At 40.7% G+C, this 19,030-nt stretch overlaps 1 protein-coding gene across 4 annotated transcripts in view; it reads left to right on the top strand.

Moving 5' to 3' along the window:
• Arhgap10 (Rho GTPase activating protein 10) overlaps positions 1-19,030 on the top strand; it is a 272,186-nt gene that overhangs the window by 160,090 nt on the left and 93,066 nt on the right. For 3 of the 4 annotated variants that reach the window (XM_027410551.1, XM_027410548.1, XM_027410552.1), the window contains 3 exons: positions 4,716-4,790; positions 11,188-11,275; positions 17,584-17,642. In XM_027410551.1, coding sequence (XP_027266352.1) covers positions 4,716-4,790; positions 11,188-11,275; positions 17,584-17,642 — 222 coding nt within the window. The remainder of the gene's footprint in view (positions 1-4,715; positions 4,791-11,187; positions 11,276-17,583; positions 17,643-19,030) is intronic. The other variant, XM_027410549.1, reaches the window with a different exon arrangement.

Here is a 19,030-nt window from a genome sequence, read left to right as displayed (position 1 = left end):
GACTGCACACAATTAACTCACTTTTACCTCAGAGCAAGTTCAAACTAGACTAAAGGCTTTGTGTACGTAGACACCAGGTTTAAAGCTTATAGCTTAAAAGGTCAGAGTCGCAGATGTCCCACCAAGGTTACTACACAAAGCAGCCTAAGGAAAGCATGCCAGGTCTTCTCTTGCCAGTCTGCTAACAACAGGCCTATGTTTCAAAGTTTGTCACTGGGCACTGTGCCCCACCCTGGTCTGTTAACAGTTTCACTCCTGAAACCTTGAAACCCTTGTGTTGCCATGGCAATGGCTCAGCTCCTTATCACTTACTCTAGTAATGTGCTTTGACCAATGAGAGGTACTCCTGTAATTTCTTTATCGCTTCAAGTCTGCTGTGAAGAAGAGAGTTTTTAGAATAAAAGAAGAAGCCAGAGGAAGAAGCTAGGGGAAGTTAGAAGTTGGAGAGGAGAATTAGAATAATGGCATAAGAATAAAGTAACTGATTTGTAAAAACGTGTGGAGAATTCATTCACCCTCAGATTTCCTAAGTCCCCTGCTTGCTATAGAGTCCTCTCTGAATGCTGGACCTTAAAGGCTTCCATTAAAACATTGAATTTAGGAAGGAATTAATTGTGAGTTATGTTAAAAAACAAAAACAAAATGGACAGATTTCTGTGGGATAGTATGAGAAAAGTTGGTTTTTCCCTGGATTTGACTGGAAGGAGAACTTGTTTTACTCCTTGCCTTGCCTTGCCTTGGGAAGCTGGAATCCTGATTGGCACATATTTGGTGGGTAAATCATGGCAGGTGAGTTAAGTTTGTGAGGTTGGGCGGGGGGTGACGGGACAGTGTTCTTGTCAGCTGAGATACCAGCCTGAATGGAGCCATGAAGGTTGGTCTGAGTGTTGGTATTTGTCTGTGATTGTCTGTTGTCTGTTTTGATTAAAACCCTGACCTGTTGGGTGTAGATAATGTTAGACCCCTGGAAAACCCAGGCCTCTGAGGTCTCAGCCCAGGACCACGGTCACCCCAATCACCAGGCGGATTCGAAAGCTTGCTGCAAACTGCATGAGGCTTTATTGTTGTTTAACGAGCTAACCCCATGTTAGCTCGGGTCTTTCACCCACCCGCCATGGCGGATGGCCAGCAAAGACAGCTCGAAGGGGCTGCATAGAGATCTTGTAGGGCAGCATAAGGGGAATGTCTAGGGGTACACACAGGCTCAGAATTGTTGTGCCTCCAGGCTTGGAGGGCTTGCCCTGTGTTGATTGGCCAATTGGTTGTTATGGCCCATAGGCCCTCCCAGGGTGGTTGCTATGTGTTTGTCCGTAAAGCACACCCAGAGCTGTAAAGCATACTACCACCAGCTAACTTCTGATTGGTTCCTTGCCACAAGGCAGGCACCTAACCTCTAGTGACTAAGGCAAGGTCAGAAAAGCATGTTACTGTCATGGCTGCCGAAAGGGGCAGGTATCTGACCTTAGTAACTAAGACAAGGTCAGACAAATACGTGTTTGGCTGTTATGGCTGCCGAAATGGGGAGCTGGTCCCTTCAATAACAATAAGGGAAAAGTCAGGGCTTATCTCAGAATTCTAGCTCTGGAAGATTGGCATAACGATTCTGCTCATTAAAAGAGGGGCCTTTGGACAGCTGGTGAAGCTGTGCTACACAGGCTGATAGCTTTGGCGTATTGGTTACATCTTCACATGTCTGTGATTGCTATGTGGCTGGGAAGTGTATGTATTCGTAGATGAAAGGCACACTCTGGCTCTTGTTTGGTTAGTCCGCAGCCTTTAAGAATGGCAAAGAAGAAGCAGCAAATCCCATAAGATTTGATTATTTAGCATGCCCTATCCAACCTGCCTTTGTACAGGAAAGGGAAAGTGGTGTTGAGCTCCAATCCCTCTTCGAACCTTTTATTATGTATTAGTAATTAACTCTAGTTTTCACAGGTTGATGAATTTGAACTTGATCAATTATCTGACAGTAATCACAAGCACAGAGTGATTATCTTTGCCGAGGTGACATCTTTTCATCTCTGTATTTCTGGCATTTTTCATAGATGGTTGCATTTGTTTGACTGCAGAATATGACTTGCTCTTTTGACTCTGTCACTGAGGTCAACCTACTTAAATCGGGTAGTGCTGAACAAAATCCCGTGGTGTTTAAAACCCTCAGGACATGCCTTCTGGAGTAGGAAGGGAGCTGATTCTTATTCTTGCTTCTTGGTTGTTTCCTTTGCATTTTTCTAGTTCTTAGCAGGGCTCTGCTATCCCTTCCTCCTCAGTTGTATCTATTCCTCCTTAGGGAGGGGGTTCTCTGCTGCTGGGGTCGTCACTGTCTGGATAAATGTGTCTAGACTGTGGGCTCGTTTTGCCCTCCTGGCTCTAATGAGATCTCGAGAGAGAAGGGACGTCCAGCATTGTGCTACCACAGCATAGGGTCATGAAGTACATGATTTGTACACCCCCGGGAGCTAGAACTCCAGTATAAAGTCACCAACATGGTTTATTTCTTGTGAGGGGGTTCTCCTTGCCTGTAGGTGGCTTTTTTCTTCCTGTGTTTTTATGTCTCTTTGCCACTGTCTGTTTCCAAATACATTTCTTCTAAGGATATAAACCAGGTTGACCGAGGCCACTTGATAGACTGATTTGAAATTAATACCTCTGTTAAAGACCTTTTGTTTAAACACAGGAGTGATGGAGAGATGGCTTAGTGATTAAGGACACTGACTGCTCACCCAGAAGACCTGGGTTTGATTCCTAGTGCTCTCAAGGTGGCTCAATTGCAACTCAGGTGTCCTTTTCCAACCTCTTGGGCTACTGCAAGTATGTAGTGTATGCATATATGTGTAGGCAAAACACCCATAAACAATCAGAATAAAGGTGAAAAAGTTAAACACAGTTAGGAATTAAAAGTTTAACATTTAAATGTTCATGTTTCACAATTGGTTCTGTAACATCTCCCCCACCACACACACACACACACACTATTTGAGAACCTTAGAAAATGAGGAAGGTAGAGCTGGGATATAACTCTCTGATATAGCTTTTGCCTAACATGCTTGAAGGCTTACATTCACTGCTCAGTATTGCCAGGAAGAGAGGAGAAACCACTGGTGTGGGGGTGATGGCTCAGTGATTGAAGTGTTCGCTGTGCAGGCCTGGGACCTGAGTTCAGCTCCTCTGCGTCCATACCCACAGAGAAGCTGAGCATGGTGTGTGAGGACCACAGAGCTACGGTAAATAGACAGTCATATTCCTGGTTCTGGCCAGCTAGTCTGTTCATAATACTGACCTGTAGGTTTGGAGAGAAACCCTAACTCAGAAAATACTGGGGTAGAGAAGCAGTTGAGGCCCAGACATCTTCATGTCAACCTTTACATGCACACAAAGCAAAGAGGAATACACGGCAAAGGAATACTGATTTTGACTATGAATGGTGCAAGTTTGTGTGCGTAGTGTGCTGTGGTTTATAGGACATGTTCACATCATCTCCTTCCCATTCTAGCATAACCCAAGAATGCTGCCCAAGTTCTCAGACAGACCACCCAGAAGCCAGAAGTTTCCTGACTTGCTCGTGTCTTGGTGGCTCCAAACCTAGACTTTAGACTCTGTATTAGTCTTATTGCCTCTGCAGGCAGGGAAGTTAAAAGAATAGTCCTTGTGGGCAGATCCCATGACCTTTGGTGATTGGGTTTTTGTGTTCTGGAAAGTTGGGCGATTAGAGACTTTTCCTGGGCAGTCAGTGTGTTCTTGTTAGTTTTAACATTTGTAGTACAGAAAGAAAGCCAACACACAGTCAGAAAGTTATAGCTCTTTGAAAATAAGGGAACAAAACCACATTTTGGTGGGTCTTATTTATTAGGAAGCATTTCAAGCATAGATGTAGTAAGATTGCTGTAGTGAGCTCCGAGTTCCCAGTTCTTAAATCCTGGTTCAACAGTTGCTTGAGCTCTTCAAGGCTCCATCTTATCCTTTATTTCCTCTTAAAGCAACTCACACTCGAGCTACTCACACCGGGCATTTTCTTACCTAACCTGGCTACCCATCATAGCTTCCTGATTACTTCCGAAGTGTCACTTAACAATTGCTTCATGCACGTGAGACTCCACATGAAGACATTTGTTCAACACATGTTCAACACATGAAGTTATGTTTGGGTAACATTTCTTTTGCCTTTGTCTCTTGTACTCAAGTACACATGGTTTTTAGGTTTCAACAGAGAGTGAATGCATTAAGTTGAATTATTTATTAATTTGGATGGAGTATATGGCAACAATTGTTGTTTAAAAACAGATTCAGGGCATGGTTTTCAAGAACCAGCTAAACACTTTCATAGTATGTAGTATGTGTTAATTTTCATGTTAAGAAAAGGGCTGAAACATCCCAAGGAAAATGTAAGCAAGTCAATAAAGAAAAACATGGAAGTGCATCCCTAGGAGCTGCACCAGGCTGCATTTCAGGTTACTTTTTTGCTCAGCATTGACTTTGGGCATTTTTACCCATGTGGAATTCAGCTTTATGAGGCTGTTTTCCAGTCATAGCTCACAAATGCAAAGCTGATATACCACTTTGATGAACATTTGGTTTTGTCAAATATTTTTACAGTCTGCATGTAGGAATGCTGCGATTACAAATTATCAGAGTTTTTTTTTTTTTAATGTAATGGTTTGACAGCTGTTAAAATACTGTGGTCTTGTAATCCACTAACATTTTGTCTCTCTCAATAGGTATAAATGACCAAGGATTGTACAGAGTTGTGGGGGTGAGTTCAAAGGTCCAGAGACTTCTGAGTATGTTGATGGGTATGCCTCTTTAATCATTTTTCCGTGCATTAACTGTTTATGCTCATTTACTTTGCTATTTAATATTACAGTATTATATATTGTATACTTAGGACTATATCCCTCCCTTGCACTGCTTACTTGGATATGTTGTGTCCCCCTTCAGCAGAGGCTGAGTGTTTGTGTCAGCTGAGATTATCCATGTCCCTGTTCCTTATTAAGCACCGAAGGCAGAAGAGGACAGCTCATAGGTAGATCTTTCACAGTAGAGTGGTAGTCAGGCCTCTGTGATCTTCGTGCTTTCCAAATTACCTGTCCAGAATCTTGACAGTACATTTGGGTAGACAAGACCATGAGGATTCGCTCATTTTTATCGTTTCCCAAACTGTCATTTTCCAGGGAGGGCCTGTATCTCAGGGACTTGTTGTTTATAGTCCTCGCCAGGCTCTTCTCCAGAGCCATGCTCCATCTGTGCTGATGACACAGTGTTCCTTGGCATAGCAGACTGGAGAAAGCCAGAGTGAATGGATTTTGTTACCCAGACACTCTGTGAATGATAAAGCGCTTTTGCATTATTTGCAGCAATCAGTTTTTTGCAACCTGTAAGACATTTCATGTCTCCCCAACCCCAGAGCAGGGTGCCTTTGAAGGGTGATCATAGCTCATCAGGCTGGAGGGCCTGGCTATCAAACCAGTCATTTTGGCCTTGCCTCATAAGAATTGATTTGATATCTCACTCTGATTAGTCAGCACTAACAATGCCCTCAGGTATGCTGGGAATTCATTTAAGTCTGTCTGTTTTAAAAGCTCATTTTTGAAGTATAAACTAAGATGAACAAAAGCAACTGACACATTATGGACAGTTTGGCTTACTGGGCTGTCTCTGAAGCAAGGGTTTCATGAGCAAACACCTTTCAAGCTATGAACCATAGGAAAACTTGCCCATCATCAGTTGGAGAGCTTTGTTAAAATTTATTCATTTTCATGGGCTGTTTCCACTCTCTGCCTCTCTGGTTTAACTTGGGTGTACAATTCTGGCAGACAAAGTTTCCTTTTTACCGTTAGCGGACTCCAGATTAAACAGTCAGGTTGCCAGTGGTCCAGTAGCAGCTGGAAGAATTTAATCGGCACACAGCATCTGCTTTTACTTAATTTTAAAATTAGAAACACTAACTTGGTGTTATAGTGCTTAGGACTGGAAGATGTTGTTATCATACTACATCTAGGCCCAGAAGGCACATTTGGGTGGTAAATTGGCCAAAAGGATCCTGGCCTTATTTTGCACTTTGTTCATATTCAAGGAAACTTGGAACAAGGATATTTCTTTGGTCACCCCAAGTGTTAAGTTGTCTTGAAATTTGTTCTTAGTCTCACAAAATCCTACATGTACAGTATTGTTTAACTCTAGTGGTTAGTTTCTCTGCTCTTATGGTGGTGGGGGGGATCCCCAAACAGCCTTTAACTCACAAGGTATTTTAAAATTTCAAAGCCCTCAAAAATTCATAACCCGGGTTGGAGAGATAGCTCAGAGGTTAAGAACACTGTCTGCTCTTCCAGACACTGTCTACTCTTCCAGAGGTTCTGAGTTCAATTCCCAGCAACCACATGGTAGCTCACAACCTTCTATCATGAGATCTGGTGCCCTCTTCTGGCCTGCAGGGATACATGCAGACAGAAAACTGTGTACATAATAAATAACTAAATAAATAACTAAATAACTAACTAAATAAATAAATAAATCTTAAAAAGCAATTCATAACACGAGAGGTCTTTGAGATGGCTCAGAGGGTAAAGCGTTTGCTGCTTGAGGGCATACACCTCACTTTAGTTCGCAATGCCTACATAGAAGCTACATGGGGTGCGGGCACTTGGAAATCTAGTGCTGAGTGTCTGTGTTTTGGGAGAGACAGGAAGGTCTCAGGGGCTTGCTGGCCGGCCAGTCATTGTATCCAAACAGTGAGCTTGAGCTTCCATGCAAGACACTATGTTTTTTCTTAAGAAAAAGAAAAAAATCAGAGAAAGACACTTAATATCAGCCTTTGACCCCACATGTTCATGCGTGGGGTAAGTTCATCTGCATGCACATATCTAAGCACACACAATAAACACATATACAAACATAAATAACTAGAAAACTGTCTTTTCCCCCTGTATCTGAGAAGTCCAGACACAACGATGTCACAACTTCATTCAGTTGCTGGCAGAGAAAACATTATGTTTTCAATAACATTGTACAAACAGAGGAAGTTGGAGAACTGGCATGAAGACATTAACTTGTTATTTCCTCATTAAATAATTGATTTAAGAGGACTGTTCAGAGTGGATTTGTTTGTATTAATTTGGCATAATCTGTAATCTGAATCAGATTGCCCATCAGAAGTGTAGCATCAATACCATTCATCAGTTTGTTAATAACACAGACGCTAATTCTTGACAACTAGATGTCATCACTGGTTCCTGATCAGTTCACCATTTTCTTTTCATCCCGATTAGATATTAAAGTTCAGCCATTTAATGCCATTTAAGAAGCATTCCAGAGTTTGAATAACCGTGTGTCCACATCCCCAGATGTTCGCGCTGACTTTCCCGTTCATATCATGTTAAGGTTATATCCTAAAGGGAGAAGGACACCAGCCTGACAAATGCTTAATTTCTTCTAAAAGCCAATCAATCTTGAAAGTAACTTCAGATTTGAAAAATTTTCAGTTCCATTTTATTGGCAATGGAACTTTCTTCATAAAAATCAGAACTAATTTTTAAGCATCCTGGAAAAAGTTCCAAACCATTTTATGTGTTTAGAAGAGGGCTAGTTCTTGAGACCTATTTAGATTTTTTTTTTTTTAAAGGGAAATGATTGGCACTTGTGTATGAAGATTTACCTTTCAGTTTCAAGTGTTTGAAGTGTTCTTCCAGCCCTGAAGTGTAAACTTCTCTGGTGATGTTCCACCTTGAGAATGTTTGTTTATCTCTCATGCTGTCCTCACTTGCTCCCTCCTTGTGGGGTTTCCTGTACCCTGTTTAAAGCAGACAAACCTGTTTCTCCCCATCCCCTTACTCTCCTCTCCGACTTCAACTTCTCCTTCTCTCCATTTCTCTTCCTCATTCTCTTTCAACTGCCTCTTCTGCCAACAGGAGATGTCAGTTGACATAGAGATTTCCCAGGACATTTTCTCCTCCTCCAGGCCAGGTACAGGAGGAGGCCACCCTTCCTTCCAGGGATGTCCTTCCCCTGGGGATCAGCAGGTGGTGTCTGCTGTCCTGAGGAGAGGCCATTTCCCTTGCTGTCTGTAGGTCAGGGCACATAGCAATCTGGGAGAAAGTGTGTGTTCATTTCTTTTGCTTTCTTTACTGTTAGAGGCTGATGAGGAAGGCAAGGAAAAATAGCAGATGGAGCATCTCAGAAATCAGTGCCAATTCTTAATGTGTTAGGAATGGAAAGATGAGTTAGAAGACGTAGGGTCAGAGTAGAACTGGTTTGTGCCACCTGGTAATCTTTCCTCTCCACACATTAGAATGGAACAAGAGCAGAGCAGGGGATTCTGGGGAAATGTGCTTACGCATATGTGATCTGGTGGACTCTGATGTTTATAAGCCTAGTTTATAAGACTGGGCGGTTTTATTTCTTTCTGGACATAGAACTATAGAAAACAAAAATAACAGAATATTAATTTAAAATATTTTTTTGTTTACTTTGTTGGACAATTTTCTTACATAGACCGGGCAGAATGAGCAATGTAGGTAGAAACATGACTTTTGGTAATGAAGCATATTTATAAAACACATTTTGCTTCTTCAAGTAGTCAAAGGGAAAAAAATGGCCCAAGTCCATGTTGGCTGGGTGATGCTTTGCAGGGGTGCAGGGTGTGCACTTCCAGCTTCAAGGAAGTGACCAGTGCTTATGCAGTTAGGGGACATTCGTACAGTAACAAGAATGTCAGCTCTTTGGCTCTGTGCTTATTAGCTTAGACTTTTAACTATTTGGTCAGGAAGGAAACACAAGTTCCCCTCACTTGTGGTGGAACACATTCTAAATGAACACTCGAAACATATTTTAGGTGTGACTCCTAAATAAATTAACAAATTTCACATAGCTCACTGATTGCAAAGGACTGCCAGGTAAGATTGAGCTATTTGAAAACAGTGAACATTTAATAGATGATTAATTACATAGACATAAAGTCATTAACTTCTGATGTGACAGCTGTTTTTGTTCTGTGAATTTAGAAGGATGGCTTAGTTTTCCATAGAAAGAATATGAATCTCAAAATACAGACTGATAATTTGGCAGAAAGTAGGAAATAAAAGAGTTCCTTTAGAAGCCTGTTGGATTTTAAAATGGTGATTTGCTTGTAGCAAGTTTATTGAAAATGTTATTTGACTGGTATGTTAAAATGAGATTTAAATAATTGATTTAATGAGAAGCAGAATACTCAGTTACAGAAGTAATTGGTTGGCAAAGCTGTTAGAACAGAATTATTTAGTCCTAGTTATAAAGGATTGCATCTTTAATCAGAGTGCTTAATTTGATTTCTGGAACATGTCTGTGGCTTGCCTGACAGGCTCAATAACAAACGAGTTCTGGATTGTAGGACTGATGAGAATGTAATCAGTGTCAGTGGCCATTGTTGTGGTTTATTGCATATTGCTGTCAGTTGCTGTAATCAAGAAATGCTGGAGTGCCTAAGAAGTCTTTGAGTAATTGACTTCATATGTGTGATGTTGTGGCTGTAAAATAGCCATCACTTCCTGTTTGACTTTCAGAAAGTTTGAGTCCAACATGGAGCATTCATCCTTTTGTTGCATCATGTCCATGCCTAAAGCTTTTCGGGCGGCGTGCTCAGCTAATCTGCTGGTCCCACTTTGACAGCCTTTTCTTTGCATGCTTTTAAAAAGAAAGTACCAACAAGGTACTTTTTTTCTCTGCAGAGACAAATCCGGTGTGAGGGAGGAGGAAATCTGGAGATGGCCAATTCTTTGTTTTTAGTTGAAGCTTTCTTCTGGAGTGAGGGAGACAGTTTTCCAAAGTTGCTAACTGTCCCCTCTTGATTGTAGGAGTGCGGAAATACATGTAGATTTCTAGTGGTGGCTTGACACCCTTACTTATAACCTGTTTTCTGCTCCTTTCTTGGGGAGAGTAGCACCACAGAATGTCCTTGCTTTTAATGGCTTGGCTTTGGCTGTGACCTGCTGCTTGTAAGCCATGTAAGTCTGCCCATGTCCTTGATTTGTTAGCATGCTCACACTAGTTTATAGGAGAATTTACCTGCTTAGATCTCCTTGGTACAGATGAGGATCTGACAGTCAGTTCAATTTGGGACTTCCTTGCTTGGGGTGGCTTACAGTACCAGACTGGTGTAGCATTAAAGCTCAGCTGTGGAAGACCCAGGCTGCCAGCCATGCTGGGTATGCTGGCCCAGAAGGACAAGAATGGCACTATACTCAGGGTGTTTGCCTTTCCCATTGTCCTGTTATTATTTCAACCTGGATTAACACTGTAAGCATCCTCCTTCCCCCTCTCCCCCATTTTTCTTTCTTTCTGTTTGTACTTGCATATCCTTTCTTTAGAACACTAGGCATTTTTCAAAAAGAGCATTTGGAAACAAAATATCAGCAACACACTTTTAGGGCAAATAAAACTAGTTGAGAGTAAATGCCAGAGGTGGTACCCAGAGGCATCGAGTGTTCTCGATGGGTAAACAGATTGTAATGTTGGTGTGAAGGATTACCCACAGACATTCTTTCACTTGAGTAGATTTTTGTTTTTTACTTCACATCTTAATTGCAACTATTTCTTACTAATACAAAGAAATAAAAAAATGTACGTGTTAATGTAACATGGTGTATCGACATGTTTATATGTTTCTGTTTGGGCTGATCATATGTTAAACTTCAGAAAGCAACTATAAAGAATACAAATATGGGAATGCAAGACTAATTACTCTCTCTCCCACTGACATGCTGCCATTTTAGTCATCATTCTACCTTCATGGTGACAGTGTTTCTTATGTGGTAACACAGTAGATAGTAACAGTGCCAATGGAGACAAGTCATATCCGTTCTGCTGATAGCGCCACATGCTCCAAGCTGTGGCTGCTGAGTGACGCCTTTACTGACGAGGTGACATTTGCTTCCCATGAGCTTGCTCGTTGACATGCCATGCCTGTTTTGTCCTTCTGCACTTTTAGTCTATATTTCAGATCCTTTTGCTTTACCTCTCCTGTAGACCTCTGAAGGATGAAATGTCTGATAATACAAGGTAGCTTATGCTGTTATTAAAAGATTGCATAGAATACTTTTCTGGAGAAGCTCAGGGTTAATTATGTATTGTTTTAGTCACTTAAAATTGGAAGTTTTGTGAGCCAGCTAGGACTTCAGATGGTCAGATTTTTAACTGTTTTCTTTTTTGCTTGTTTACCAGATGCAAAAACATGCAATGAGCTGGACCTGGAGAATTCTGTGGATTGGGAAGTGAAGACAGTGACAAGTGCCTTGAAACAGTATTTGAGGTGAGCCTCTGTCACAGACCAGGTGCTCACTCCACAGAAGTGGCAGTGGTTATGTTGACACTTACTAAAAGGAGAAATTCTATGAAGTACCCAATAATGTTTCAGAAGACGAAGCCAGTAGTAATGAGCACCGTCTTGTTCCTGTTCTGTTGCTGTGAAGACACACCATGGCTGAGGCAACTTAGGAAGGCATTTATTTAGGGGCTTGCTTTCAGTGTCAGAGTTAGTCCATGATCATTATGGCGGGAAGCATGGCAGCAGGTAGCCATGGCACTGAAGCAGTGACTGAGAGCTCATATTTAATCCATAAGTTGCACAGACAAGACAAGACAGACAGACAGACAGACAGACAGACAGACAGACACATACATGCACGCACGCACACAGGTGGAGGGGGTTTGACACTGAGCCTGACATGATTTTTGAATCATCAGAGCCCACTCCCAGTGACACTTCTTCTCCCAGAAGGCCCACACCTCTTAATCCTTCCCAAACAGTTCCATCCACTGGGGGTTAAACATTCAAATATATGAGCATGTGGGGTCATTCTTATTCAAAGCACTGCAAAGCACCATAGTTAAGTAAATGGCAGCAGAGGAGCCTTGGATCCTGAAGTAGATGTAGAATGTCTCCATTATGTGCTGTGTAGCAACAGGGAATCTTTTATTTATGTTTTAAGTTAAAATGAAGACTTTGCTTGAATTTAACTATTTTGAACAGAAAGTATATGGTAAGACATAAAAGTATTTTAAAAGTTTACTTACTAAGGTTTTTTAATAAAATTTAAGATCCATCTCTTGTAGAAAATAATGTAGGGCTGGAATTAGATAAGCATTCCACACTTTAACTCTCATTTAATTTCTTTAGTAAAGGAGCTTGCTGATTGAAAGGCTTTCAGTTTACTGGAGAAACAATAGGGAGTAACGAGTAAGGCTGGAAGTCTCTGCCATGGCTCTTTGAGGTTTGATGTTTCAGTGGCAGAAGGGCAAGAGGTATCTGTGCTTGCCCAGTGCCGGGGAAATGTAGGGCACTGAAACAGCTGCAGGGTGGTTTTCAGGTAAAATTACTGTGGCTTCCATGAGCACACGAGAACCAAATTATGCTTTACTTCGTATTTTTTAAAGCAAGACATTTAAAATTATGAGACCTGGAGAGGGAGTACAAGGACTCCTCGTGACTCAGTGTGCTGCTTAAGGCAGCAGCATCCTGCCTTCTTCAGTCTTTGCCCGGCCACTTCTTCTCTTGATGCTAAAAAGATTTTTGCAATTATATTACTGTACTAATAGATACTTAAATGAATATATATTTAAAATGGAAAGACTTTTTAAAGGGTAATCCAAATATAATTATGGCGAGAGAATCAGTACCATTGAGCCCGTGCTCACAGATCTAGATGATACTGATGATCTTTTGGTTGGTATGCTTTGAGTCTGACCTAATGTGTACAACCCTTACCAGTGATGGTGTTTGCTGATGAACCTTAGTTACTTTTAAATAGAGTTCTGTTCATTTTCTGTGGCCCTTTGTACCCTCATGGCATCTTGCAGCATGTTTCTCTAATCTTTGTATTTCCTGTAAAATGGTTAAGCCTGTTGTTTTTGCTAGGATCAGGTCATGTCTTATTTTGTTAATTTATTCAAGTAGCCCATAGGGAGTTTGATGCTGCTTCCTTCCTGTTGTCTGACAACAGCTTGTCGCCTCTGCCTGCTTGTCTTCCTTTTTAAGTCTTACAAAAATTTGGCACAGGGTTCAGGTATTATTATCAGCTTTTGAGCATTTCATTTAAAGATAGTTTTCCTTCTTAATTTCTTGTTACAGGAATAAAAACTATAGCTAAAAATACATCTTTAGTATCAGATTGCTGTCAACCATGACTGGTTTAGATGTGCATAGAAGTTCCCTGGAGAGGTGGGTGCTGTTCATTGCAGTGTCCCGTCCTTTCTCTAAAGTATTCAAGCAGTGTTTTCAACTGGGGTGCTTGACCACCTAGAGGATATTTGATGTTATATGCATAGTTTTTTGGAGGTTTATTTATTTTTATTTTATGTGTATGCCTATGTACCATGTATGGGTAGTGCCCATGGAGGCCAGACGAGGTCATCAGATCCCTGTGGCACTGGGGTTACAGAGGCTTCTTAGCTGTCATGAGTGTCCTGGAACTGAACCTGGGTCTTCTGGAAAAGCAGTCAGTAAGCTTAACTGTTGGGCTGTCTCTTCAGCCCCCTTGTCATAGTTACTGGAGGGAGCATTACTGACATCTGGTTGATAGAGATTCGGAATGAGCTGCTTATATACAATTCATAGAACAAGAACACTTTTCCTCCTACTTTCTCTAAAGCATTTGATCACAAATGGCAGTAGTGCTGAAGTTGAGAAAGTCTGTATTAGATGGGCCAAGGAAAGAGTGGATGGGATAAAAATAGAATGAATTGTGTATGTTCCACTCTGGCAGGTGGCCTTGGATTCATTTACTGTTTAGTATACTATACTTAGTGCAGAAAAGGAAATTGATTGAAATGACAGTTATTGATGGAAAGCTTGAGAGTAAACATTGAACTCTTGGTAGTATGTGGTGCTTCCTGCGTCCTGCTCCACGGGGCTCCTTTCTTTTCCCTTGTAGGGGAGTTAACTTGGTAAACAAGGGGCTTCTTATCCTCTCTCTCTCTCTCTCTTTCTCTCTCTCTTTCTCTCTGCCTTTGGATCTTGATGTGCTCTGATGCTAGGTCCTTATTACTGCTGATCTTGTGTTGCATTATTTGATTTTTTTTCTACCTCCTTATTCCTTCAGAGTGGTAGCCAAATAAGTATATTTCTTCTGACCTTGAGAGACATTGCTATTTGATGGGTAGAGGATGTGAGATCCGAAGCCAGTAGGCTGGCCAGAGTTGAAATCCCAGCTCTGTCACTCACAACACCAGGACAAGGGAAGAAACCACCGTGTTTCTTTCCTCTTAAGCATTTGCTTTGAATACTCCTTGCAAATTGCCAGCCTCTTTGTTGCTTGCAAAGCTGGAGAAAGGAAAGGACTGATCAGTGTACCAGGCAGAATCAGAAAGGACTTGTGTCTTGGAAAAAGGAAACAGTACATAGTGAACCTACACATGGTACCTCCTTTGTCTTCTGCTGACCTGGGGCAGTGTTTTACTTCTCTGCCTGAGAGGCCTGAATCCCAGCCCTCTGAGTGATAATCCTAGCCAGGCAGTTCGTGATTTTGTTTGCCATTGATGTGTTCATTGCCATAGCCTCAATTGTGAGGCGACAAATGAGCTGTTTGTGATGTTCCTAGTCAAGTGAACTTTACCTGGAGGAAACTTCTTTTAAGTGTAGAAACTGGAATGGGTTTTTAGGGAAGGAAACACCAGCTTGAGTAAATATTATGATTTATATCCTCCAACAGATCTCAACGGGTGGCAAAGAGAGGTGGCTTCAATACATGTTGGGTGGGAGGCTGAGGGCTGTAGTGACTCACTGTAGTAAAATTGGGATGGAGAACTTGTCATTTTTATTACTGCTTCCCTAACATTAATGTTACTTTTTTTTATGCAATATTGCCAGCTAAGTAGCTGGTAGAAGATATTTAAACACAAACTCAGTCTTATTGGAGAGGAAATGCTCTCCACAGTGTTGCTTAAGTATTCTTTTTTTCTTTCTTTTAACCCAGCACCTGAATTTTCCTTTGGATAACCTCTCCTTCCCCTCATGACTTTCTGCTTGTCTGGACTTTGAAATGAACCCCTGAGACTTGACCTCTCATTGCTCATCTTTCTCTTGGTGGGGGCTGTGCTGTTTCCTTTAATTAGTAAGGGAAAGGACAGGGCAGAGAGAGGAGCCAGGCAGCTCGTTCTCTCATCTCTGGTTGTCGTTGTTGACAAGTGCCACTTTGTGTGCCTGATTACATCGGCACCCAAGTTGTGTGTGAGAAACATGTCCTCAAACATTTTTATATAGCTTTGTTTTTTGAGTGACTTTTCTTCATAAATCTCACCTGTATTTATTTTTTTCTAAGTAGAAACATTGAGGTATGTGTGCCTTTCACAGCTTTTTTTTGAAGTATAATTATTTGGAGTGAGCTGTACATATTTATAGTATATATTCCCATAAGCTTGATATCTTTAAACACCTGTGAAGCCGTTACCATGATCAAGGGACTGAGCCTGTCCATCACCCTTCTAAACTTCTGTTCTCCTTTGTATTCCTCCATCATGTCTTCATCAGTAGGTAACCATTTCTCTGCTTCCTGTCTTTGTGTTAATTTGCATTATTATGATCTTTATAAGTGGAAGTGTTCAGTATGACTTCAAAAAATGTCAGTTTGACTTAGAATAATTGTTGTGGCATGTTGAAATCCATTGATCTATCCCTGTGCATTTGGGTGGTCTGTAGTTCTTTGCTGTTATGCATAAAGCTGCTTAAATGTCTGTAGAAATCTTTGAGACAAAGATTTCATCTCTTTGGGATGAATCCTAGTGGGTAAATACCTGGACCATGTGGGAGGTATATGTTTAGCTTTTTTGGAAACTGATTGGCTTTTCCAAATGTGATGCACTTCCTTACACCTTGTCACCTCATTGTTCTTTCATTGTGAACTTCCTCAGTGTCCAGAATTTTCTTCATGTATGAACTTACTTGCCACCGTGTAGACTCATAGGTAGAATGTGGCTTTTCCTTAGTTTTTGAGACTGGGTATTCCATTGAGCCTGGAGCTTATTGATTGGTTGGTCAGCAAGCTCTAGAAGGATGTTTGTGCCTCTGCCTCCCCAGGACTGATGATACGTGTGTAGCACCACACTTAGCTTCTGATAATGGCTGCTGGGGTCTTAACCCAGGGACTCCATGTTTGTGTCATAATCCTTTACACCCTGGACCACCTCAGCTCCTGTTTTTATTGAAGTCAAAGAATTGCATAGGACGTGAACTTTGTATAACTGATAAAGATTTGTTTCATAGACCAGAATATAGTTTCTCCTGCAAAGCAAATTGCCCATCTACTGGGTCTGTGTATATTGCTTTGGGGTAGATAGTCATTTAATTAAAGGACATGTAGTTAGGTGAAGGGGGTGTGTTATTTTACTCAAATGTCCTAACTCATTTTCTTTCTACTTGTTCTGATTCAGATATCTGCCTGTGGTTGTGCATTTGCTTACTCCATGTAGTCTTGTCAGATTTTTGCTTATGTATTTGAAGCTCTGTTGCTTGATCTATGAGTGAATGCTTGTTTTGTTCCCAAGGAGTCAACCCTTTCATCAGTATGGAACAGCCTCCCTTATCCCTGGCATGATTTGTAGCTTTTTCTTAAATGCTTAAGTGTGTGCACATGTGTATTTGACTGTGTTTTTAAACATTCAGAGGGGAGTTCTGAGTCCTAGGTTTATGGCCCTTTGCCCTCCATAGTAGTTCTACAGATTGACACTTGTTCTCTGGGGTTAATGCAGTTAACAAACCTGGGCTAGCAAAATTAAAGGTATTAACAGGATTGACTGAAGTTCAGCATTGTGCTACTTACAAGATAAAATATGCTACTGTTTGCATAATGCAGTTTGCAAAAAAACTAAATGCTGCATATATTTTCACATTGTCATCAATCTGAGTTTATCTCACTATTTCATAGCCATAGATTACAAAGCCATCAGTTTTCTTGTTAAATGTTTCTTCTGTTCTCAACCTTCCTAATGCTATGACCGCTTAATATAGTTCCTCATGTTGTGGTGACCCCAATGTTAACATTTTTTGTTGCTACCTGTACTGTAATGTACTATATATATATATATATATATATATATATATATATATAAAATCTGACATATAGGATGTCTGCTATGTGACCCAAAGGGTCATGACCCATGGGTTGAGAATCTGTTCTACATGTGCTTAGGCATAAAAACTGATACCAGTTATTTTAATAGAAATATCAAGAGGAGGGGGTTTGTTTTAAATTTCTTTAGCATTTTATGTATATTATTTTGGTATCAGTATTTTAATGATGCGTTTCAAAACTCTGCTTATATTTGGTTATATATAGTACTTAAGTTAAATATATTAACATATGAAATTCTTATATGCAAAGTGAGATGTTCATAAAGGTACTTTCCAAGATGAGATATGAAACATGGTATGCTTTGACCTGTGAAGAATTTGTGGATGGTTAGGAGTTGGCAGTGTCTAGGAGAATTAGCAGTTGTGTTTCCGTATCTTTTGCTATTTATAGGTTAACTCAGACATGCACAAGCAATTTAATGTAATGTTGTAAGTCAGTGATGACTTGTTTGGATTGTTTGGTGATTGAGCTGTGGTTTTTTTTCCCCCCCCAGGAGTCTTCCAGAACCTCTTATGACCTATGAGTTACATAGAGACTTCATTGTTCCAGCCAGTAAGTATTATGTGGATATACAAAGACTCAGATTTGTGGTTGATAGTATGCACACATTAAAAATTTCCACATGAAAATTTAACTCAATAGTATTACCATCTGTGTTAAAAGGAAAGACCACTTTAGAGGATGGCTGTTTTTCTCCTTTTAGAAAGTGAGCAAGGGCCGGAGAGATGGCTCAGTGATTAAGAGCACTGACTGCTCTTCCAGAGGACTGGGTTTCAATTCCCAGCACCCACATGGCAGCTCACAACTGTCTGTAATCTTGGTTGTAGAGAACCCAACACCCATGGCAAAATACCAATGCACATAATATTAAAATAAATGAAAAGATAGCAAAAAGATTTGGTAACAGATCATCCACGAATATTAACTGTTATCTGTTGTTACTTTGACTCTGGTAGAGGCAAGTTGGGTCAGGCCACAACAGATTCTTGACTACAGGGGCCAGTTCTGTCTGCATCAGACTCTCATTACACTATGGATACCTAGTATTGGCATGAACAGAATACTACAGGACAGGCCAATATTTAGCTTGTAGGAGCTTGGAGAGATGGCAGATAATCTGGAGATAGTTTCACTTATAAAGACATTTATATAGACAACACACAGAGAGAATTATCATGAGATAACTACTTGATAATGAATTGTATAGGATTTATGTTGAATGAAAAAGGCCAAGTGCTGGTGAATTTTAATTTGAGGTTAGGTATTTTCTGACTCCTATACCCATGAATATTTGTTCCTGCCAGTACTATGCATCTGCAGTGTAATGGGAGTGTACCTGGTGTATGCAGAAGTGGGCATGTTTCTGTCAAACAGCTCTACTTTTATCTGCAGTTCATGCTGCTTAATCATTCTTCTGAAGAACACTGATGTTAGAGAATTCAGAGTTAAGGAAGCTGAGGTTGAGGCATACATATAAAGTAACTTGACAGATTGTAGAGACCCTTACTTAAAATGAAAACTTACCTCCACTATCTGGATTCTGTAATATTGGTTTTCATAAGCTTATTGACAGTAGCTGAAATTGTGTCCCCCACACCCCCTAGATATATCTCATAGTTTAATCTGTTGAAAAACTTACAGCAATGCCATTGGGTCCTATGCCACTGCTGCCTCAACATGTCTTTGGTTGTTACCTTCTTGTATGGGTGTGGCTCAAGATTATGTGAGATTCCTAATTTGTTTCAGAAAGAATCACTGTGTTGGCTGCATTACACTACACACAGAAAGGAAGCCTTTGGGAAAGGCCAGAATACAGTTTGTTTAGAATTATTCCAAAAAAGAGAATTTGTCTGATCAAGGAAGTGGGGGAAAGTTGTCTTGGCAAAAACAAGCAAATGCTTAGTTGTTTTGATTTCTTCCCTGTGGCATTTTTGTCAAAT

The sequence above is a fragment of the Cricetulus griseus genome, chromosome 3, assembly GCF_003668045.3.
Source record: "Cricetulus griseus strain 17A/GY chromosome 3, alternate assembly CriGri-PICRH-1.0, whole genome shotgun sequence".
NCBI lineage: Eukaryota > Metazoa > Chordata > Mammalia > Rodentia > Cricetidae > Cricetulus > Cricetulus griseus.
Note: the sequence above shows the minus strand (reverse complement) of the source record. Positions and strands in the feature narration are given on the sequence as shown.